The sequence below is a fragment of the Lontra canadensis genome, unplaced genomic scaffold (genome assembly GCF_010015895.1).
Source record: "Lontra canadensis isolate GAN:19392208 unplaced genomic scaffold, GSC_riverotter_1.0 scaffold25, whole genome shotgun sequence".
Taxonomy (NCBI): Eukaryota; Metazoa; Chordata; class Mammalia; order Carnivora; family Mustelidae; genus Lontra; species Lontra canadensis.
The window spans coordinates 14,678,439-14,702,921 of record NW_022631019.1 but is presented as its reverse complement, the minus strand read 5'-3'; the positions used below and the strand labels follow the sequence as shown (position 1 = coordinate 14,702,921).

The window sequence follows — 24,483 nt, the reverse complement described above, 5'->3', positions numbered from 1 at the left end:
GGTGGGAAAATGTGAAAGGTGACATAGAAGGCATTCTGCACTGGAGAAAATAGGAAGTTCATTGACTAAGTTTAAGAACATTGGAAGAGGAAACTTCTTCAGAAGGGAAATGATCATTCTTCTCATAAGCCTGTTTGTTTTGAGATGGCAAGAGGGCATCCAAATAAGAGCTTTCATTTGTCCACTGTGCTGTTACGTGAGCGTGGTAGTTACTGGGTCATGTCAGTAATGGTTGAGAGCATAAACTCTGAAGCCAGACTGTCTGGGTTTGAATTTCAGCTCTCCTACATCATAGCTGTATGACCTTGCACAAGTCACGTAATCTGTAAAATGGATCAAATAATGGTTGCTGGGGTTTGTGTGAGGATGAAGTGAGGCATGACGTGTAAAGTGTTCATAGCAACCGGCACATAGTCAATACTCAATGACTGTGAACTGTTCTTTATCACAGACAGTAGAGCTCAGAATGAAGTTATGAAAGATGAATTGTCCACTGAAGAAAGTGTTCTTTTAAGTTTCATGGGACACCACTCTCCCGCACCTTCCTCGTCCTAGAACGTAACACAGTGCCTTTCACGTAATGACTTATTACTGAACTAGACTGAAAGCCCAGTCCATGGAAAGATGTCCATAGATGACTAAAGAAAAGAAGTCTTGGAAAAATGACAGATAAAAAAACAACTGGAGAGGAAGAAGGACTCGGATATAAGAAAAAAAACAAACAAGAAACAAGTTTGTTCATGATCAGTAATACTGGATAGCACAGAGAAAATCATGTATGTGAGGACCAGAAAAGCTTTTGAATAGAGAGTTTGATGGTTTACAGTCAACAAATATTAAGTGCCTGTCACTAAACAGGAGAAACAAAATCCCTTCCTTCATGCAGCTTACACCGTACCAGGGGGACAAAGAACAGATGCTCAAATAAAATATGTAATTTTGTGAGGAAGTGAGAGTCATGCCAGGCTTGGTGGGTAAAGGTACAGTTTTAAATAGGGTGATGGTGGTGCCTGTTAAAATTGGAATTTGAGTGAAGACCTGAAGCACAAGTGTTGAGGGAATTAAGCCATGTGGGTATTTGGGGAAAGGTTTTTAGGGAAAGGGAATAATAAGTAAAAGGCCCTGAAGTAGCATTTTCAAGGAACAGCAAGGAGGCCAGAGTGGCTGAAGCAAAGAGCATAAGGAGAGAGTAGTGGAAGATAGGGTTTGAGATGGAGGAGGCTGGCTTATTCAGAGCTTGTAGACCATTTAGAAGTAATTTGGTTTTTTGTCTGAGTGAGATGGGCAGATTAATAGGAGTGTTTTGAGTACAGCAGTCACAGGACCTGACTTGTACTTCATTAGGGTCATGCTGGCAGCCATGAAAGAGACAGTGGAGGGTGGAAGCATTGGAGCTAGTGAAGATGTTTTTATGCTTTAAGTGTTGCTGGTGAAAACCAAAATGGTAGTGTTGGTACTAATAAGATGGAGCTAGATGCTGAATATATTGTAAAGGGTAACCTGACAAGATTTGGTGCCAAGTGAGAGAGAGAAATAGGAACAGGGTTTCTGCCTGAGCAGCTGATGGGTTGGAGAAGCAGGTTTTGGGGGAATGAGCCAAGTGTACTGTGTCATTTGACACTATTAAGCGAAGTAAACTTTGTAATAAATACTTTCCATCTGATGTATCCTGAAGGGTTCTAATCATGCACAATAAACACTACATTTGGCCCTTGTGTCAGTTAGTTTCTCCTAGGTCGGCTCTCCTGGTATTTCTTCCTGATATTTTCATTTTCTACCCGCTATTTCTGGATGTTAAAGAGCCAGTCAGCAATGCTTTAATAATCTCTTTGGTCCTTTTCCTTGATTTTCATTGGAGCTGCTGAGTTGAAAATACTGCTCGCTCTGTCGCTGTCAAACTGACTTGAGGTAGATGAGAGCTGTACACTCTGTTCTCCCTGCAGGTGTCCAGAGAGTGGATGAAGGGGGATGGAACACTGTACAAGGGGCCAAGAATAGTCGGGTATTAGACCCCTCAAAATTCCTTAAAATCACTAAGGTGAGTGTGACATTTAAAACACAACTTATGACAGCCTGAGAATGTGACTCAGAATTATTTCTTGCTCATGTGAAATAGCCATATTGCAGATTTTATAGGTGAGTATTTTTTTTAATGCAGATGCTTTTCTACAAGTCAGTATTGATCTGTGTGTTCTTACTACTCATTCCTGCTGTTCCTCTCATTTCTTGGAGAGTTTGCTAAGGGGGAAGTGATGAGTTTATGATGATGAAGTTATGAGATGCTTACTATAGGAGGGATAATAATAAAGATACTTTAGTAGCTATAAATTGTAAGCTTTATACAATGTATAATTAGCTCTGGGGAAGAAGCAACTACCTGTTTAAGCCTAACTTGAATTAATGGTTTGCCATATCCAAGGCCTCAAAGAAATCACAGAAGACTACTAGAAATCATTCTGTGATGAAGATGTAATAGTCTACCTTCCTCTCTTGAGAATCCGTGGGCAGTAAGAGGAAAAAGGTTTCTCTTAGCAGATGTTTTCAGCAGTAGAAGTTGATCACTGTAAGTCACATGAAGAACCTTGGAGAACATAGAACAAGTGGCATTACCTTTTGTAAAAGTAAAGCTCCTACAGCCCAGTTCTACAAATCATGTGCACGTCCGGTTTGATCCTTCCTATGTCGTACTTTGCATAGTTCTGAAAATTGGCAGCCTACTGGTAGGATACTAATAGCAATCTAAAGCTGCCGTGGAATCACCAAATGAAAGAGAACCGGCAGAAAGAAAGAGAGTTTGAGAAAATTGGAAGAAGATGGACTATGTCATTTTCATCTTCATGTCAAAGTATTGCTTCAGAATAGAACATTCCACCTCTAGATTGCCCTAATTAGCAAAGATCCTATTCTCTAAGATTCTGGTACATTCTTCTAGTTATTTATGTCTCAGTGCAGGGATTCCATTGCTGAATACAGCTTGATTCCCATCCACTTCTGTTTCTAGCAAGAGGCTTATTTTAGTTTAACAAAAATCTTATGTTAAAAAGACAATCCCTCCAATATCAACCCCAACATCTTTGAAAATTAACATCAGTACTTAGTAATAATATTTGTGTTTTTACATATTGTTTCCGTGCATGAATACTATAAAAATGAGTAGTGTTGGTATTAAAACTACAACATTATTAATATTGTGTAAATTTGTAAATTCTTAATAAATTTTGTGTATATTCCAATAGTTATAGTGTAGGTACTCTACTTAAATACCCTAGAAAAAGTTGAAAACCATTGAACAAAGGCATTGTTAAACTGGGAGAGATTCGTGTGAAAGCATGTGGTAGAGCAAGGCAGCACTATGAGAATTTATGAACACTTTTATTGCAAAGAGCTACATTGCAGCTTTCTGTGGTATGTGTTTTCTGTTTAATATTGCATTCTAATTCCATTCATTTGTGCTGAAGTTGTGTCTGGGGGATTAAACCTTAAAGAGGCATTTTAACTTCCTGTCTAATTTCTTATACTCACTTTTTTTCTTACTGCCTTTTATTGAATACTGTGATTCCTCTTCTCCATCCTTAGCTCCCACATATTAGGCGTTGCTGAAATATGAAATCTTTGTGCCATCTGACCTGTTTTCTGACAGTAATGTGAAAAGATTAATCTGTTAATTTTGTGGTATACAAAATTTATATATTCACTGGGCATTACTAGACAGGAGGAATTACTAGAAACTGCTTACATTTAGTTAAATGGTGTACCAACTTAGAGGACCTGAATGCATTCTGCAGACCATTGGTTCCAAACTGTTTTGTGGATGCTGGATTCCAAGAAAGGTGTTCAGGGTCCACCAGAATCCCATGTGAATGTGAATAGCTCCAGTTTATATTTCTTAAATTGTTATTCCAAGGAGTATTCTTTTTTTTTTTTTTTTTTTTTAAGATTTGATTTATTTGTTTGACAGAAATCACAAGTAGGCAGAGAGGCAGGCGGGGGGGTGGGGGCGGGAAGCAGGCTCCCTGCTAAGCAGAGAGCCCAATGTGGGGCTCAATCCCAGGACTCTGAGCCCATGACCTGAGCCGAAGGCAGAGGCTTTAACCCACTGAGCCACCCACAAGCTCCCACAAAGGACTATTCTTTTTGCCAAAGTTGGTTTTCACTGCAATGAAGGGGGAAAGAAGATAAACCATTCTAGGGGCACCTGGGTGGCTCAGTCGGTTGAGCAGCTGACTCCTGAATTCGACTCAGGTCATGATCTCAGGGTTGTGAGATCGAGCCCGGCTTTGGGCTCTGTGCTCAGCGAGGCGTCTACTTGAGATTCTCTCTTTCCCTCTCCCTCTGCCTCTCCATGCCACTTGCATGCATGCTCACTATCTCTCTGAAATAAATAAATCTTTATAGGAAAAGAAGAAAAATCATTCTGGAATGTTTCCTATAATTGGTTTGTGGTCACTTATGTTACAGCCCACAATTGATGAGAAAATTCAGCTGGTACCTAAAGCACAGCTGGGCAGTTGGGGAAAGGGCAGCAGTGGTGGAGCAAAGGCAAGTGAGACTGGTAAGTAAGCAGTGTCCCTTCTTGGGAACCTGGATGTGATCTGTCAATATTCAGCTTATAGCACACTCCCACAATCATTTAATAATGGTTTTAGGAAAAGATCTATAGACAAAGGGTGCCCAAACTTACTGGTGTCCCTCTCACTGTGGATCCTTAGGTATTTTAAATATTTACAGTTTTTTTAGTTCAGTTAGGCTATTTAAGATTTTAATTTCTTAGGTTCCTTTGTTAAAGTTGATGTTCACTAATTCAGTATAACTAGAGAAATTACTAGTACCCCAAAGGAAAAAGAAAACCCATTTCGCTAAGAAAAAGAATTGTAAAAGGAAGTTGTAAAAGAATTGGAGTGAAATATTTTTCAAAAATTTTAAACAAAAGTCACATTTTGAGAAATCAAATGTTAGATCATGACAAACACATCTTTTTAAAGCTAAGAAAGTCTGATGGAAAGTAAAAAACTTCATTGTTAACCTCCTTCCCGTATTTCCCTTCTATTAAGGAATTTTGACCTTTGATTCTTTAAATTTTAAAAAATTGTGTTATGGGGAAGCCTGGGTGTGTCAGTCAGTTAAGCGCCTGCCTTCAGCTTAGGTCATGATCACAGGGTCCTGGGATTAAGTCCTGCATTGGGCTCCGCTTCTCCCCTGCCTGCCGCTCCCTCCACTTGTGCTCTCACTCTCTCTACAAATAAAACTTGTTAAAGATTTTATTTATTTATTTGAGGTAGAGAGAGTACACAAGCAGGGGGAGGTGCAGAGGGAGAAGGAGAAGCAGACTTCCTGCTGAGCAGAGAGCTGGATGTGAAACTTGATCCCAGCACCCTGGGATCATGACCTGAGCCAAAAGCAGACAGTTAACCAACTGAGCCACCCAGGCACCCCTAAAAAAAAAAGTTTTTAAAATAAATTGTGTTATTCACTTAAGCCCACATGCAAATTTTACATAATATAAATACATAGGATTTGTATTAGCTTTTCAGTATTTTGTTTTGTTTTTGCTTGTCCCCCTCCTTCCCTGTCTACCACTCCCACCCCCTTGCCTACCTAGGATAATTTAATTATGTTTTTAAAGCAGCAAATGGTTGTAATGAACAAAGATTTCTAAGTTTGGGGGGGTTTTTTGCAACTAATTCCTTTTTTATTATTATTTAATTAACAAGTAGTGTATTATTAGTTTCAGAGGTAGAGTTTAGTGATTCATCAGTTGCATATAACACCCAGTGCTCATTACATCAAATGGCCTCCTTAATGCCTATCACCCAATTACCCCATCCCTCAGAGAGATAAATTCCTTCTAATATTATGCTTCTAAGTATGGTCTATGGACCAGGAAATTGACATCACCTTGTTAGGCTCGTTAAAAATACCCAGTCTCCCAACAATACACCTTAATCCCAAGGGAAGCAGATGAATTGGAAGCTACATTTGAGGAGCTCCTGGATTACTCAGTGGGTTAAGCTTCTGCCTTTGGCTCAGGTCATGATCCTGAGGTCCTGCTCAGCAGGGAGTCTGCTACTCCCTCTCCCTCTCTGCTCCTCCCCACCACTCATGCTCTCTCTCAAATAAATAAATAAAATCTTAAAAAGTAAAATTTAAAGCAGCTGCATTTTAGTCATGTGATTTGTATTTTTTTTCCCCCTCAATCCTCAACACCTTTAGATGCCTTACGGTCCAGTGCTTCCAGTTTAAACAGATTCTCTGCTTTGCAACCTCCAGCACCTTCAGGGTCTACATCATCTACGCCTTTAGAGTTTGATTCCCGACGGACCTTAACCAGGTAAGAAGCCTACTCCTTGTTAACTCAGGACTGACCTACCTGTCCATGTCTGTTCTCTCTCTGTCATTCTCTCTCTCTCTCTCTCTCTTTCACACATACACACACACACACACACACACACACACAGATGCCCACAGAGACTATGATAATCATCTTTATGGCATGGATGCCTTTTATCCCTAAGGTTGATTTTCTTTTCCTTCTTTGATCTTCACATTTTGTAATTTCCAAGATAAGAACATATTGAGTGGGAGATTTGGGTTGAGGTAGAAAGAAGAGCAGGTTACCCACCCAGATAGCCCTGGAGGCTGGTGCCGGGCTTGCTAAACTAAAGCCGCAGTATGCTCTAGATTAGACTCACACTTCGAAGCACATGAATTAAAGGGCATAATAGCCTATCTGTATGTTTTTCTGTCACACTGGCCTTCGAGTTATATTTGAGGCTCTCCTTTGTTTCTCACTATTCTCTGTATTGTCTATTTTCATTTTGTAGGATTGATACAGTGAAGTGTTCTATTGGTTGGTTTATAAAGAATGAATAAAGACCCGTAGAATAAGGACAGAAAACAACATTTTTTTTATTTTTTAAAATTTTAAGCTTTTAAATTTTATTTATTCAAGTAATCTCTTGTGTCTAACATGGAGCTCAAACTCACAACCCTAAGATCAAGAGTCACACAATCTACCAACTGAGCCAGCCAGGCTCCCCTCAAAAATTTTGATTTAAGCGCTTTTAGTGCTGAAGTTGCTTTAAGCTCTGAAACTTTCTTTTTTATTATCGTAATCACTTTGACCAAGTAGACTTTCTAAACAATGTTACTGTTCCCTTGGCTCCTGCAACAAAATATACTTAGCCTAATTCAGATTTTAATGATGGCTCAGATTGCTATGAAGCATTGTTTGTGCTCTTGAGGTATTTGTGGCTCTTCGCCCTGCCGTAAATTTCCCCTGATGGTTCTGCATTTTGAGTACTTGTTTGTGTATGTTCTTTCAGAGGTTAGATCATTGTTGTGCCTCTAGTCATTTCTCTTCTCTTCCTTTTAATTGGCTGCTCCTGATGTGTTATGGCCCAAGAAACTATTTGCCCAACTGATTAGATTTGTCTAAATAGGGAGTTTAGTGATTAAATAGGGAGATTTTGGAAGATTCTCTCTTAATAAACTGTGACTTTGGCCTTTCAAAATCTACTTCTGGGGTACCTGGGTGGCACAGTTAGTTATGTGTCCGACTCTCAATTTTGGCTCAGGTTGTGATCTTAGGGTCATGAGATCAAGCCCCAGATTAGGCTCAGTACTCGGAGTCTGCTTGGGACACTCTCCCTCTGGTGCTCCTCCCCGCTGCACTCTTAGTCTAGTGCCCTTTCTCTCTAAAATAAATCTTTTTAAAAAAAAACTACTTCTACTTGGTTCTCAAAATATTTTACTTCTATTTGAAGTTTCTGAATAAATTCTGTAATTTGTAAGTTAGTGATACCATGTTTATTTGGTATTCTGTCTCTGTTTTTTAGCTCATACATTCATCACTATCTTTATTCTTTTTTTTTTTTTTAAAGATTTTATTTATTTATTTGACAGACAGAGATCATAAGTAGTCAGAGAGGCAGGCAGAGAGAGAGAGAGGAGGAAGCAGGCTCCCTGCTGAGCAGAGAGCCCGATGTGGGGCTCGATCCCAGGACCCTGAGATCATGACCTGAGCCGAAAGCAGAGGCTTTAACCCACTGAGCCACCCAGGCGTCCCTCACTATCTTTATTCTTAAAAAATTTTAAAAACTAAAATAAAGAGATTCCATTGGTATTTTAAAATTTTAAGTAGTATCCCTTTTAACATGTGAAAAAAGTAAAAGCATGCTTAACATTCTCTTGAAAGCACTGATTCCACTTGTTTATATAAATACAGTTTGAAGGGGCGCCTGGGTGGCTCAGTGGGTTAAAGCCTCTGCCTTCAGCTCAGGTCATGGTCTCAGGGTCCTGGGATCGAGCCCTACGTCAGGCTCTCTGCTCTGCAGGGAGCCTGCTTCCTCCTCTCTCTCTGCCTGCCTCTCTGCCTACTTGTGATCTCTGTATATCAAATAAATAAAATCTTTAAAATAAATAAATAAATACAGTTCGAAGTATTGGTGCCTCACACCTTTGAAGTTATGTTAAAAAAATACTCTGCAGGGACTCCTGGGTGGCTCAGTTGGTTAAGCAGCTGCCTTCGGCTCAGGTCATGATCCCGGCGCCCTGGGATCAAATCCCGCATCGGGCTCCTTGTTCTGTGGGGAGCCTGCTTCTCCCTCTGCCTCTGCCTGCCACTCTGTCTGCCTGTGCTCACTCTCTCTCTCTCTCTCTCTCTCTGACAAATAAATAAATAAAATCTTAAAAAAAAAAATACTCTGCATACTTTTAGAAAGTCTAAGTGTTATTTTATAATTTGAATATTTGGGCAAAGGGTGATCTTTCTTCTGAAAAGTGCATTTTGTCTTTTAAGTCGTGGAAGCATGGGCAGAGAGAAGAATGACAAGCCCCTTCCATCTGCAGCAGCTCGTCCCAGTACTTTCATGAGGGGCGGCAGCAGCAAAGACCTGTTGGACAATCAGTCTCAGGAAGAGCAACGCAGAGAGATGCTAGAGACCGTGAAACAGCTTACGGGAGGCATGGATGTGGAAAGGAGCAGTGCAGAGGCAGACCGAAACAAGGCCCGTGAGTCAGGTGAGAGACTTGATATATACAGGGAGGAGATTTGGGCCTTAAATATGGAACAAAAAATGCAGAGGAGACCTTGTGCCTGTGTAGATTTCAGAATCAATGTGTGATAATGACACTGGTGTCTTCAAAGGTAAAGGGCACCTAAGTAGTTCTGTAACATCGTTCTCATTTCTCAGGTTATCCCTTTGTTCAATAATTTGTAAATTTTCTGCTTTCTGTAGTAAATATGGTGGTGACGAGGGCCACTTGCTGTATTAAGCAATCTGAATTTCTTACAAGTTGTCAAAATAACGACTCACTATGCAAAAAATAAATAACAACTCACTGTGCATTAGAGTGCATGTATGCTTTGTAGGGCCCTCAAGTGTATGAAAATTCTCACATTATTGTGCCACCGCAAGGCAAACCTAAGAGGAAATATTAGATCATCTTTTGTTACCTTAGTCTTGGTAACTTCTATGGTTTTTGTATATGTTTAGCATGTGTATGATTAGAGGACCAACTCCAGTAATGCCCTAAAAATTACTATCATGAATGTAACCTATCTGTGTTTCTGTTTCCTCATCTGTTATATGGGGATAGTAAATGTACCTCCCCTGTAGAATTACGGTGAAGATTAAATGAGAAGTTAAAGCAGGTAAATACTTAGAACATTATCTGATAAATAATAGATTTTTCAAAAGGTACTAGATGTCATGATGATGATGATGATGATGGCAACAATGAAAAATAGTTTAAATTTAATTTTCAGCATTCTTAAAATCTTAATTTTGAAGTAGTACTGCTTGTTTATAATATTTTTATAGTTTTCAAATTTGTTTCAGTGTTTAAATTATGTTTCCTAACTATAATCTCTAAATGAATTCAAAGACAAATTGAAATGTCTTCTCCCAGCTCTAGACTTCAGATCTTTTAGCTTTGGGGATATGTGGCTTTCTTATCTATGGTAGTTATTTGGGGAACATAACAAGATGGGGCATGAAAATATCAAGTGTGTAGTAAATAATATAGCACAGCTGCCCTCTGCATGTTTATTGTCTGGGTCATTTGCTTTATTCACTACATACACACCTACCACCTAGTGAATTGTGGGCCCTGGATCTCCACTCTCAGCCTTCAGTCATATACAAGTACAGACTGAGAAAAATGCTATAGAGGAGAGGAGCAGAGTTCTAAGAGAGTACTTGACAAGGGAACTAGCTAGAATTGACACAGAGGGATGGGAAGGCTTCCCTCAGGTCCAATGGACCAGTAGGAGTTAAAATAGGTTTATAGGGAGGGATGGGTAGGGAGCACAGAGAAAGAGCATTCCAACCAGCAGGAGTACTATGAGAAAAGGAGTAGTAGGCAGGTAGAACCACGGTATGTTCAAGCAACGGCCAAAGGCCAGTGTGGTTAGAGCTCTGTTTGTGATTGTGGAAGCTTCATGTGCTCTTCATCATTGAAGCAGTGGAGAAGAATCAAAATGCAGAAAGGAACAAAAAGGCTTTAATTATAAAAGTTTACCATATCCACATATTCTTTTAATTATAGAATATGAAGTTACTTAGTGTGTATTTATGCTGTAATAAACATTTTTCTTTTCTGCTTTTAGATGTCTTGCCTTGTCAAATTTGTGTTTCTTTTAATGTTTTTATGGGAAAATTAATGTAATAACACATAAATATTGTCAGCTATAATCCCACCACTTTAATGATAATTTTTGTCATTTTTACTTTTACTTTTTTTAACCTCACTAGTAGTAAAACCAGAAATTCCAGCAACATCAGTTCCTGACAAACCTGCATTGTCAGAATTGGAGATGGAGAAGAAGTCCAAATCTATTATTGATGAATTTCTACACATTAATGATTTTAAGGTAATGAAATTTTTAAAACAATAACAACAACACAGAAAGCCCCGTAACAGATACAGTAACTTTGTTCTGGTCTAATAAGTCTCTTGTCACTAAGACTTAGAGGAAGTAATCCAAATCCCACACAGTTCAGTTTGCACAACTCTGATGCATCCTTGCCAACTATTCTCTTTTAAGTTGATAACAGAGTTCCCAGGATCACACGGCAAGCAGGAAGGGAGAATGGACACCAGTCTATCCCTACGGTTGGATAACCACATTTGACTTTGATACTAATAAACAAAAAACAACACGTTACCATTATTAGGAATTTCTGTCTCCCTCTATATTGCCTCCCATGAATTTTATCATGGGAATCATTTTATTATAATTCTTGTATTAACTTTGAAGTATGGCTGGTGTTACTTTTTATTTATTTCATAAATGGAAAACTGAGGCACCAAGGAGTAAGCACTGTGTCAGGGTCAAATAACCTATGTGAAACATTCAAGACCCAGGTTTGAATCTGCCATTCTTTAGCCCTAGCCTTCTCTTTGAACTTCATTTTAAGATGGTAGTGAGTGAGATAGACATATAATGCTGGACTTTATGAGCTCTGTAGTCTCATGGCAGAAACAGATCATTAAGACTTAACTCCACAGATAAGTATTTAAGCTGTAGTCACAATAAATGCCAGTAGACCTATGGGTCTTGGGAAGATCATATAATAGGACCTAGTTTAGGGATCCAAAATCAGCAAAGGCTTATCTTTAAATTGTCAGATATATTAACTACTTTTACTTCGGCATTATATTAAAAATTCTTTCAAGCTTACTTGTTCTCTTGACAGTGTAGTCATTACCTGCTTTCTCTACTTAACAGTCACCTTGGTTAACCATAGTCTAACTTTCTAAAACCCTCAATCCTCTGAAGTTGTCCAAAATTGAGAAGAAGTACTAAGAAATTTTTATGATGAGCCAGGTAGTTTGGGAAGATATGCCCTGTCAGTGAGCAACAAATACTCAGAAAGGAGAAAAGTATGACCCTATGATGAACTGAAGACATGGGGGGAGGTGTGGGGAAGACCTTAGCAACACCTAAGTGTGAAAGGAGAGCTCTCTGAAAAATCATTAGCCCTAGGCCTGGCCTGCAGGATGGAAGAAACAGAGTTAATTAGGCCTCAGGAATTTCTTTTCTCTCTCTTTCTTTCTTTCTTTCTTTCTTTCTTTCTTTCTTTCTTTCTTTCTTTCTTTCTTTCTTTCTAAAGATTTTATTTATTTGATAGAGAGAGGGAGAGAAAGAGAGCACAAGCAGCGGGGAGCGGCAGGCAGAGGGAGAGAGAGAAGCAGGTTTCCCACTGAGCAGAGAGTGCAATGTGGATCTCAATCTAGGATCCTGGGATTACGACCTTCGCTGAAGGCAAATGCTGTTTGTTTGTTTTTTTTTCTTTCTTTCTTTCTTTCTTTTTTTTTTTTTTTTTTTTCATTTGAGAGATCGAGACAGAGCACAAGCAGGGGCAGAGGCAGAAGCAGACTCCCCACTGAGCTGGGAGCCCCATGTGGGACTCAGTTCCAGATCCCAGAGATCATGACCTGAGCCAAAGGCAGATGCTTAACCAGTTGAGCCACCCAGGCACCCAAGGACTCAGGAATTTCATTGTACAATGTATAAAACAGCTCTGCTGTGAGTGATGATAAGAACCAAGTAGTATTATTAGCCATAGTGACAGTACATAGTACATAGTACTATCTATATATCATAGTATAAGCTATGTACTATAGTACATAGTAAGCTATAGATAGCACATAGTAACACATGTAACACATAGATAGCACATAGGCTTACTATGTGCTAGATGTGCTGTTTTACATATTTTATATGTATTAGTTCATTTAGTCCTTAGGAGGATCACCCTCCTGATGTTAATACTATTATAATAGCCATCTTAGAGATAAGGAAACTGAGAGGCAAAGATGTAAAATAACTCTCTCTGAGTCATGCTGCTGCTACGTACGTGGTGACTCTGGATTTAAAATTAGTTTTCTAGGGGCTCCTGGCTGGCTCAGTCTGTAGAGCATGTGACTCATTGTCTCAGTGTCATGAGTTTGAGCCCCACAGTGAGAATAGAGATTACTTAAGAAAAAAATGGGGCACCTGGCTGGCTTAGTTGGGAGAACATGCAGCTCTTGATGTCAGGGTTGTAGGTTTGACTCCCACGTTGGGTGTAAAGATTACTTAAATATAAAATGTTTTTTAAAAATAATAAAATTAGGCTTCTAGTTTCAGTGCATAGACTATATCTTATTACCTTTAGCATATCAGTATGTTGTGCTAAAGGCTTACAGAGCACATCCTAAGGAAGAGATTTTTCTAGCATCTTAGTAGGTGCTATTATAAAAACTGGGGTGCCTGGGTGGCTCAGTTGGTTAAGCAGCCAACTCTTTTTTTTTTTTTTTTAAGATTTTATTTATTTATTTGACAGACAGAGATCACAAGTCGGCGGAGAGGCAGGCAGAAAGAGAGGAGGAAGCAGGCTTCCTGCTGAGCAGAGAGCCCGATGTGAGGCTCGATCCCAGGACCCTGGGATCATGACCCGAGCCAAAGGCAGAGGCTTTAACCCACTGAGCCACCCAGGCGCCCCAAGCAGCCAACTCTTAATTTTGGCTCAGGTCATGATCTCAGAGTCCTGAGATTGATCCCCGAATCAGGCTTCCTGCTCAGCTGGGAGTCTGCTTGAGGATTCTTGCTCCCCTTCCCTTTTCCCCTTCCGCAGCTCATATTCTGTCTCTCTCTCAGATAAATAAATAAACAAATCTTTTAAAACATAATACAAATTAATATTTATTGAACCTTTGTTTTGTGTTTGGCAGTGTGTCCCATCCTTTTCTTAGGTGCATTCCTCACAGTAACTCTATGAGGAGAAGTTAAGACTGAAAGATTGTTAACACTCCTAAATTCACCTAGTAGTAAGTAGCAAAGCCAGGATTCAGACCTACATTTCTTTGATTCTACACCCTGTGTCTTTAGCCTTTGTGATACATAGTTACCGAGTATCTAAATGTGCCAACCACAGTTGGGGGAAGACTGCCTGGATATTCTGTAGTGTATATAGTGAACAACATCGTCTGCTTCTGTGGGTCAGTTGTGGAGCTTACCATCTAACGAGAGGTACAGAGCAGTCCTAAAGATAGCTAATAAATAGACATAAATAAAAAGAGAAAAATAATGTTTCAGTGCAGAAGTAAAACTAGGTGATACGATAGCCCATGATTAGTCACAGAGACCATAGGAGGTGTCAGTTCAGCTGAGTACTGAGTACTGAGTACTGAATGATAAGAGTCAAATCATGAGAAAATCAGGGAAAGGACAAGATTATGAATAGCTAAGACATTAAAAGTACCATGATATTGGGGCGCCTAGCTGGATCAGTCAGTAGAGCATGTTGGGTTTGTTGATTTGGGTTTGTAAACCCAAACCCATTGATCTTGGGTTTGTAAGTTTGAGCCCACATTGGGTATAGAGATGACTTAAAAATAAAATTATGGGGGCGCCTGGGTGGCTCAGTGGGTAAAGCCTCTGCCTTCGGCTCAGGTCATGATCCCGGGGTCCTGGGATCGAGCCCCGCGTCGGGTTCTCTGCTCAGCAGGGAGCCTGTTTCCCTTCCTCTCTCTCTGCCTGCCTCTCTGCCTAATTGTGGTCTCTGTCTGTCAAATAAATAAAATCTTTTTTAAAAAAAGTCTTTAAAAAAATAAATAAAAATAAAATTATTATTATTAAAGGAGTCCAAAGAGACATCATGCATCCTGACATGGGATGTTGGGATTTCAGTTGTATCCAGAACAACAACAAATAGCTATGTTTGGACATTTGGGGACAGTTGTGGGAATTTTGAATATATACTATATATCAGATAGCATTTTTTTTCAAGATTTTATTTATTTATTTGAGAGAGAGAGTGAGGGAGTGCATGAGAGGGGAGAGGATTAGAGGAGAAGCAGACTCCCTGCAGAGCTGGGAGCCTGATGGGGGACTTGATCCCAGGACTCCCAGATCATGACATGAGTCAAAGGCAGTCACCCAACCAACTGATCCATGCAGGCACCCCATATATCATTTTTTTAAAGATTTATTTATTTATTTTAGAGCAAATAAGCCTGAGGTGGGGGAGGGGCAGAGGGAGAGAATCTCAGGCAGACACCCTGCTGAGCATAGAGCCAAATGCAGGGCTCTATCTCACCACCCTGAGATCCTAACTAAGCCGAAATCACAAGTCAGATGCTTAACTGACTAAGCCACCCAGGTCCCCCATCAGATAGTAATTTTTTTTTAAGATTTTATTTATTTATTTGACAGATCACAAGCAGGCAGAGAGGCAGGCGGGGTGAGGGGGGAAGCAGGCTCCCCACTGAGCAGAGAGCCTGATGCGGGGCTCGATCCCAGGACCCTGGGATCATGACCTGAGCCGAAGGCAGCCGCTTAACCCACTGAGCCATCCAGGTGTCCCTCAGATAATATTTTTATTGACATTATATGAATATTAAAATTCTTACATATATGTAAAGAGAGCTAACAATTGATGAATCACAACTGAATTAAGCTATATATGTGTACATTGTACTATTCAATTTCTCTGTAGTTTGAAAGTTTTTTAGATAAAAAGTGGATGTGGGGGAGGTATGAGATAAAATAGCAGAGGGGAAATAAAGCAGCAGTGAGAAACCTAGATGTGCCTTCCTCCCTTCCTCAGTCAGGAGGCTTCCCTTCTCACATGCATGTTTCCCCTCAGAAGAGCTACTGTCTTCAGAGGCTCAACCAAAGAATTTTGGATTCAGACAAAGTTGAGTAGCTGAGGGCAGGGAGGTACACTGCTATATTGGTGATTCAGCAACCCTGGCTGCCTGGCTTCAGAGACACGGACCTAGCCAGATCCCCCTATGCTAAGGACCATTTCACAAGCCCACACCCCCAAGAACTTCCTAAAAGGTTTTAGTACTTAAGCTAACCATATTAACTTTCCTATAAAGAAAGACCTTCTTCACTGAAGATTTTGCAGACATTAACAAACAAAATTATCTCAGTTGCCACATTGAGTCGTTTGACTCATGATACTAATCTGTTTCGTAATATGCCATTTTTAGTTTTTTAAATGATCATAACACAGGTAAATATTTTGTAGAAAAATATATTTTTTACTCTGGTTCTTTGAGTGATCTTTAGTAAAATTGTTAACCTAGATACATTACCCTTGTAAAGATCCTCTATTCTGTTGTTTTTAAATATGGTTAACATTGCCCATGTCAGCCTGCAATTTACTGAGCTATATTAATGTTTAAAAAAATATTTGAAGACTGTCTTGTTTGTGGAGGTTTCTGCTGACTTTGTCGTAAGCGTGAGATTTTAAACTTATTCTTAACACTCTGGTAATGGGATCCAGGTTTCCGAGTAAGCTCTTGTTTGCTGTTTGAACAGGAAGCCATGCAGTGTGTGGAAGAGCTGAATGCCCAGGGCCTGCTACATGTGTTTGTGAGAATGGGAGTGGAGTCCACCCTGGAAAGGAGCCAGATCACCAGGGATCACATGGGCCAATTACTCTATCAGCTGGTACAGTCAGAAAAACTCAGCAAACAGGACATTTTCAAAGGGTCAGTATCCTCCTCAAGAGTGACATTCAGTTTCTAGGCTCTTGAGCAATGGTTAATTTTAAAAGTACATTTTTAACCATTTATTTTCATAGAGTAAAAGTATGTCCAGTATAATGTGTTGATGTATAATATGTTGATAGTATGTTAGTGGATATGATGGCATGTGGTAGATTGTGCTAGGGCATAAAGGTTATCTCTTGGTTTCCTAAATTTTACTGTTAGATCTGTACTATGGTATAAGTAAGGTACCAGAGAACCCTTAATCTTGGGGAAACTCAGGCCCTCACCAGCCCACTTAAATGGTAACTGTGCATATTCTTTGAGGAAAAAGTTTTTTTGGTGTGAGGAAAATTCTGGAAAATCAACTTAAATCTAAAACTTTCAATAAAATGTGGTTATTTTGCCAATGAATGCTTGTCTGCCCACTTTAGCCCCCTAGAAGGAGGTTAACTCCAAACTGTTAATGATTTAGTCTGTTTCAGATTGGTTTCATTATGAGTCTTGTTGATGGCTCTTTTGATGAAGTCTAGCTATCAGTAATGTTGTATACTCATCAGATCAGGTTCTGATATGTTTGTGATCATCATATGTGCATGGATTCTTTGTGGTATAGCCCAGAATCTTACCCAGGCTTAGGTTCTGAAATCAATGTTTAAGGTGAAAATTGCATGTAGTAAAAAATTTCATTTTAGGAGCCGTGCTGTGCAGATGTAAACATAGAAACACATCCAGCACTGCCAGGTGCCCACTCTCTAATCAGTTAGGAGCTACGACCTCCTGAAGGCTGAGCATCAGATTCAGATTTCATTTTCAGCATAAATGTTCATTGGGTAGAATGGCAGTAAGAATTCTGCACGACTTATTTATCTCTTCATAAACCATTTTGGCCAAGCTCATAGTACATTCTTGTAAATTAAATGCACCGTGTTGAAATGCCACTGTATGTCTTGCAGATATGGTCAACCCTTTCAAATAAGGTAACCATGAAATGCCAAAGTTGATTGTATTTAGGAATAATTACTCATTTGATTTTGTGAGGAACTAGGACAGTGTCTTCAAGGTCCTAGAAAATACATACTTGCCCTTAGGATAATTAATAACTTGTCTTTCAGCAATAAGGTAGTTTGTGATGAATTCAGTAAATGACTAGATTAAGGTCTTCTTAGAAACTGTGGCTAAAGTTCCTATGATTCTTGGCCTTTAAGACCTAAATGGTTTCCCAGTTTCAGAAAGAGAAATCAGTTCATTCCAATAATCAGCCTGTGTAAATAGAGCAAATGAGGGTATCCGAGCCCTCACAAATTTTCTGTGCCTAGCCAACTTGAAATTATAGTTTCAAGCCTTGCAAACTACAGTTGTGGACACAATTATATTAATTTGTAAATATTTGCTTCTTTCTCATCTGTTATGATGTATTCACCAGATAATTTTACAAATGAGAATGCTGGATTACTATTTACCCTTTCTCTTTTTCTTCAAAGTATACTCTTAAGCTTATTTGTATCTAGAAAGACCCTAGGAAGTAGAGTCTAGCTTCATGGCTTCATTGAACTTGTGAGGTGCTAGCTCGATTTCTTGGCTACCTCAGATGTTGGTTTTTTCCTTTGGGGGATTCTTTGAGGAAAAAGTGTCCTACTGAGACATTGTGTCTACACTTTCATGGGTGGTGATGCTGTTGCTACTGCTGGCAATAAAACCACCACCTTTTATTTATACTGAAAATGAAATGAACACTTCTTTGTCTCAGTAGCTACTCCATCTTCCTCTATCCCTACTTCCTTCCACAGCTAGAGATAATGCAGTGACTCTAGACCTTGCTTTTAATACTTTTTTAGACCTAACCATGCCATCCTTAGGCCAAAACCCCTATGAAGACCCCTGTTCCTTCCTAAATCGAGAGGCCCAGCAGTTTTTTTCTAAGATGAACACAAAGTGATAGCCACTTGTCATTTTCCACCAAGAGCTTTCTTGCAAATAGATCAGAGTTTCTCATTTACTTCTAAAGCCCAAATTATAAATAGTTCATACTGTCCAGAGAGGCCTTTTCTTTTCTTTTCTTTTCTTTTCTTTCATTAACATATAATGTAATATTAGCCCCAGGGGTACAAGTCTGTGAATTGCCAGGTTTACACACTTCACAGCACTCACCTTAGCACATACCTTCCCCAATGTCCATAACCCCACCACCCTCTCCCTACCCGCCTACCCCGCGGCAACCCTCAGTTTGTTTTATGAGATTGAGTCTCTTACAGTTTGTCTCCCTCTCAATCCCATCTTGTTTCATTTATTCTTTTCCTACCCCCCAAACCTCCACATTGCCCAGAGAGGCCATTTCATTTGTGCCACAAAAATACCCTGAGACTTTTGTCTCTTTAGTCCCAGTATCCAAAGACCTCTGTCTTTACATAGCATTGCGGGCAAATATCTAAGGTCAGCGTCCTAGGATGTTGCTACCCCATAGATGCCAATTTCTAAGCAGTTAATGTCTTTGTTTTTGTTTTAAAGAGTTTCTTTATTTGAGGGAGAGCACAAACAGGTAAGGAGCAGAGGGAGAAACAGACTTGAGTGGCGTGAGGGACAAAGAGAGAAGGAGAAGCAGGGAGCCCGACGTGGATCATAACCTGAGCTGAACACAGATGCTTAAGTGACTGAGCCACCAAGGCACCCCTTCTGAGCAGTTGTTAAAGCTGTTTCTGCCCAGCTCCCCAAGCCAGAGGTGATGTAAGGTAGAAGGCCTCCCTGTTTACTGGGCCCTGATTAGCCAGCTATTAATCTGCCGTTTCTTCTACAGAACCCTTTAGAGTATGCACTGCTACTAAATTCTGATACTAGATAGAAGTTTCAAATAGGCTGTCTGTGTCATATTGTTTACTAGATAGTTTATCAACGCAAAGCATAATCGTTGCTGAGTGTAAAACATAATCCCCACGGGGCTACTGGGTGGCTCAGTCAGTTAAATGTCTGACTGTTGGTTTCTGCTCAGGTCATGATCTCATGGGTTGTGAGATGGAGCCCTGCATCAGTCTCCACACTCGTTGTGGAGTCTGCTTGAGATTCTCTCTACCTCTCTCCCTCTGCCCCTCCCCCTGCTTGTGCTCTAGCTGACTCGTGTGAGCTCGCTCTCTCTCAAATAAATAAATAAAGCCTAAACAAAACAAAACAAAACAAAAGCATAGGGGTACCTGGTGGCTCTGTCATTTAAGAGCTTACCTTTGGTTCAGGTCAAGATCCCAGGGTCCTGGGATCAGGCCCCACATCAGGCTCGCCACTTGGTGGAAAGCCTGCTTCCCTCTTTCTCTGCTGCTCCTTCTGCTATGCTCCTCTGTCTCTCTCTGTCAAATAAATAAATAAAATCTTTAAAAAAATATTCCCACAAAGGTGACATCAAGCCATCTTGAAATTCTCAGGACTTAAATCTAAATACTTTATGATGCTAATTAGATATGTTGGTTGGGGGGCGCCTGGGTGGCTCAGTGGGTTAAGCCTCTGCCTTCAGCTCAGGTCATGGTCTCAGGGTCCTGGGATCGAGCCCCACATCGGGCTCTCTGCTCAGCGGGGAGCCTGCTTTCCCCTCTCTCTGTCTCTCTGCCTACTTGTGATCTCTCTTTCTGTGTCAAATAAATAAATAAAATCTTTAAAAAAAATAATATATGTTGGTTGGTAGATATGTTACTGTATAGATCGATGTATTGCATACAGTGTTGATACATTCATTCTATAACATGGCTTTGGAAGACTTCATTCTTAAAACTATCTATAAAAATAGTTGTGTACAGTTCACTATTAGCCATGGAATTGGAATCTATTTGGAAATTTAATAAACAAATGAAAACCAGGATGATAAAAATTGGAGTTGTCAATAGACACACAATATGTACCTTTAGGAAGTTTGATATATTAGTGTTTCACTTTGGGAGATATTTGTTGGAGAGAAAATTCTTATCTCTTCGACTACTTTGGGCAACTTTTCTTGCCACTTAGGGCAATTCTACCCCACTATTCAAAGCTTACACAGACATGCAGACTTAAGTTTCAGATGCAGAATTGCAGAAGTGCAAATTTTTAAAAAAATTGCAGAGGTGCTGGTTGACAGTGGAGAAACCACGTTTGCTTATACAGGTAAGGGCTAGCTTAAAAACTCTTCTTTGGGGGCACCTGGGTGGTTCAGTGGGTTAAAGCCTCTGCCTTTGGCTCAGGTCATGATCCCAGAGTCCTGGGATCGAGCCGCACATCGGGCTCTTTGCTCAGCAGGGAACCTGCTTTCTCCTCTCTCTCTGCCTGCCTCTCTGCCCATTTGTGATCTCTGTCTGTCAAATAAATAAATAAAATCTTAAAAAAATAAAAACCTCTTCTTTGTAGTGATCCTTTGAATATGATACTAAAGTGTAAGAAGCTTTCATCCTCATTTATTTCTTCATTTTACCTGTAGTTAGATTCTGTTATGACCAGTCATAATAATGCTTAACCTGTTTGATTTTTAGATGTCCTCACTGTCTCTCTCTTGTTTATCTATATCAAGATATATATTTTTTAATTATCACAGTGGAAATTGTGGGAGATGCTGCTGATAATACCATTTCCAATTATGAAAGATTGCCTTTTCAGATTTCTGAACTTCAGTGAACTAAAAAAAAGTTTGTTTTTGTTTTTTTTTAATTTTAACCATACCCCTTTAATTAAATTTTAGATAGAAACTCAGTCTCATAAAGTGAGTAAAAGCAGAGCCTCTGTAATTGAGATGAGGGAGGGATGCTTAAAGTCCCACCTCTGGACTTCCCCAAAGTTTAGTCCATTGGATGTAATGGTCACTATGTACCAAGAAGCAAGATTATGGTATAGCTCTGTCTCATTCATTCAGCCAGCAGAAAATGTGTATTATACAAGGCATTGTTACAGGATATGTAATAGGCCAAAGACATAAAGATAATTACCTAGGGATTTTTGTACACCATGTGTTTTTCTTTCTTTCTCTTTTTCTTTTTTTTATTTTAATTATTTATTTGACAGAGATCACAAGTAGGCAGAGAGGCAGGCAGGGGGTGGGGGAAGCAGGCTCCCCACTGAGCAGAGATCCCAAGTCACAAGGCTCAATCCCAGGACCCTGAGATCATGACCCAAGCTGAAGGCAGAGGCTTAACCCACTAAACCACCCGGGCGCCCCACCATGTGTTTTTCTTTAAGAAATGTACAAGATGATTTAGGACCTGTAAGTCTGAAAAGAAATAAGCCTCTTATAAGCTTTTTCTATAGAAACCCTGTGTTCAGCCAAATATTTTTTTTATCAGCAGTATGGATTTGACCAGTGATTGTGTTCTGGAGACTGTCTCGTGATGTACTGACTAATCAAGAAATAGAAAACAGGGGCGCCTGGGTGGCTCAGTGGGTTAAGCCGCTGCCTTCGGCTCAGGTCATGATCTCAGGGTCCTGGGATCGAGTCCCGCATCGGGCTCTCTGCTCAGCAGGGAGCCTGCTTCCCTCTCTCTCTCTGCCTGCCTCTCTGTCTACGTGTGATCTCTGTCTGTCAAATCAATAAATAAAAAAAATCTTTTAAAAAAAAAATTTAAAAAGAAATAGAAAACAAAGGCAAGAGTATGGGTAGATGTCTTCTAGTTGTAATATGAAGTGAAAATCACAGATCTACTGCTGAGAGACCCAGATAGCTACAGTTGTCTCATGGGCTCATTAAATAGCTTAATCTATGCCACTAAGCCATAGAACATGAATTGACATTATAGGATGATTAGCCCAGAAATCGTGGAGTCCAGCCAGATAAAGTGTGCACATAATGAGAGAATAGTTAAGTTTTCTGTTGTACAGCAAGTAGATGTCAAATCATTATGAGCTGTGAGGCCTGAAAGTTGGTGTTAAGGATTCATGAAGCCCAGAGTTAAGTAATGTCGCAGAGCTACAAACTTTTGAAATGGCACCTTCAGAAGGGTTGACCCTGCCTTGTAGTGGTATCTCTTTTTAAGTGAGAATTTTTTAATGACATGTAGACCCTTATGGTAGGTACACAGAGTGGCGTGCTCTAGCTAAGAATTGAACTACAGTGAAAAGAGCACACATTTTTCTGTATGCAGAGATATGGAAAGCTGTGAAGACAAATATACCTGCCCATGCCCCAGCACTCACTCATCCCTTTCCTTACAATTACCTGTATGTCCTTGTAACTATATGTATGTCTCCTTTATTTAAATTTACTTTTGTTTTTGTCCTTTTTAATATGCTGTGTATGGGACTAATTCACAAAGTCTTGAATTAAACGTTTTTATATTAATAAATGAATAGTTGGGGCGCCTGGGTGGCTCAGTGGGTTAAGCCGCTGCCTTCGGCTCAGGTCATGATCTCAGAGTCCTGGGATCGAGCCCCGCATCGGGCTCTCTGCTCAGCAAGGAGCCTGCTTCCTCCTCTCTCTCTGCCTGCCTCTCTGCCTGCTTGTGATCTCTCTCTGTCAAATAAATAAATAAAATCTTTAAAAAAAATAAAAAATAAAAAAAAATAAATGAATAGCTGTGATTTTTCACCCTAAATAAATATGTACTGATATTTTGTATTTGACTTTCCAAGTTTTTATATTTAAATCCCATTTTTTTTCACACTGAAAAAAATTTCATAGCATGAAATCCTGAAACCATTAGTTTTTATTTAAAGGTACAACAGTTTTTAATATGTCATAATGATAATATTATTAGTGATGTCATCAGACTCTTTTATATCCAGTCAGTTTGTTTCCCTCATTGTATGCTCCTCAAGGACAAGGGTTTTTGTCCTTTCTTCTCTTTGGGTCTAGTTTACATTACGCCAAAATTTTTACTCGGGGCATCTGACTGACACAGGGAGTACCATACTCAACTGTAGATCGTGTAGGATTAGATTGAATATCTCTTCCCCCAGAACATAACATGGCTGCCTTGTTTTCATCGTAGAATCTTCCACATGTCACCTTTATACAGAGTTACCTTCTGTCCCCATCTAGATTGGCACATCCTGGTACCATAGTTCATGTTCTTCAGATATTAGCCCTTTCTGCAGGTGTGCTTTTGTTTGTGCTGTTCTTTCTCCTCCACTAACGTAAGCTCTTGAGAATAAGAACTTATTATTTATCAGTTACTTTATGCCTAACATGGTATCTAACATGGTATCTAACATAATACCTATTAAACAGATGCTTTAATAGGTATTTGTTGACTGACTGATTTTTGGTCTCTTTATTTAATCTTAACTTTTGAATTACATTTGTGTGACTTTTTCTCTTGTTCTTTTCAGTTTTTCAGAAACATTGGAATTGGCAGATGACATGGCCATTGATATTCCCCACATTTGGTTGTACCTTGCTGAACTGGTAACCCCCATGTTAAAAGAAGGAGGAATCTCCATGAGAGAACTTCTCATGTAAGTTTTACTTGCTTTTTGTTTTTGTTTTTGTAGGTGTGTATACAGCAAGCTAAACTGATACGAAACTTTAGCAGCGAACTCTAGCGTAGTGCTGTTCCCTTGGTCCCTTTGGAGGCTCTTGGATGCAGCCTGTGACTCTTCACAACTTCGCATTTCAGGGGATTAGGAAGTACAGACTGTCAGTTACAAAGTAAATAAGTCATGGGGATGAAACCTGTAGCATGGGGAATATAGCCAATAATATCACAATAACTTTGTATGGTGACAGATGGTAGCTATACTTATCACAGTGAGCATTTTATAATATATATAATTGTCAAATCACTGTTATACACTTGAAACTAATACAACTATACTTCAGTTTAAAAAAAGACATTTCAGTGTGAAAATGTTGCATTACACTTTATCTGCAGTGGAGAAGTCATGGGGATATGATGACTCTGTGGTCCATTGAGGTTAACAACGTTTGTCGATAGGGCTCCAGAATCACTTAACTGGAAAGTTATTAATAGGTCCTGGAAACTTAATGTTGATCTGACTTTTATGTCTGTCATTATTCAAATGCCATGAGAAGTTATTTCTACATAATAGCTTGTA

At 39.6% G+C, this 24,483-nt stretch overlaps 1 protein-coding gene across 18 annotated transcripts in view; it reads left to right on the top strand.

Moving 5' to 3' along the window:
• Positions 1 to 24,483, top strand: part of EIF4G3 (eukaryotic translation initiation factor 4 gamma 3) — a 338,175-nt gene that overhangs the window by 289,654 nt on the left and 24,038 nt on the right. For 17 of the 18 annotated variants that reach the window (XM_032863666.1, XM_032863668.1, XM_032863667.1 and 14 more), the window contains 7 exons: positions 1,944 to 2,038; positions 4,459 to 4,552; positions 6,211 to 6,328; positions 8,798 to 9,018; positions 10,755 to 10,873; positions 16,319 to 16,491; positions 23,758 to 23,883. In XM_032863666.1, coding sequence (XP_032719557.1) covers positions 1,944 to 2,038; positions 4,459 to 4,552; positions 6,211 to 6,328; positions 8,798 to 9,018; positions 10,755 to 10,873; positions 16,319 to 16,491; positions 23,758 to 23,883 — 946 coding nt within the window. The remainder of the gene's footprint in view (positions 1 to 1,943; positions 2,039 to 4,458; positions 4,553 to 6,210; positions 6,329 to 8,797; positions 9,019 to 10,754; positions 10,874 to 16,318; positions 16,492 to 23,757; positions 23,884 to 24,483) is intronic. The other variant, XM_032863657.1, reaches the window with a different exon arrangement.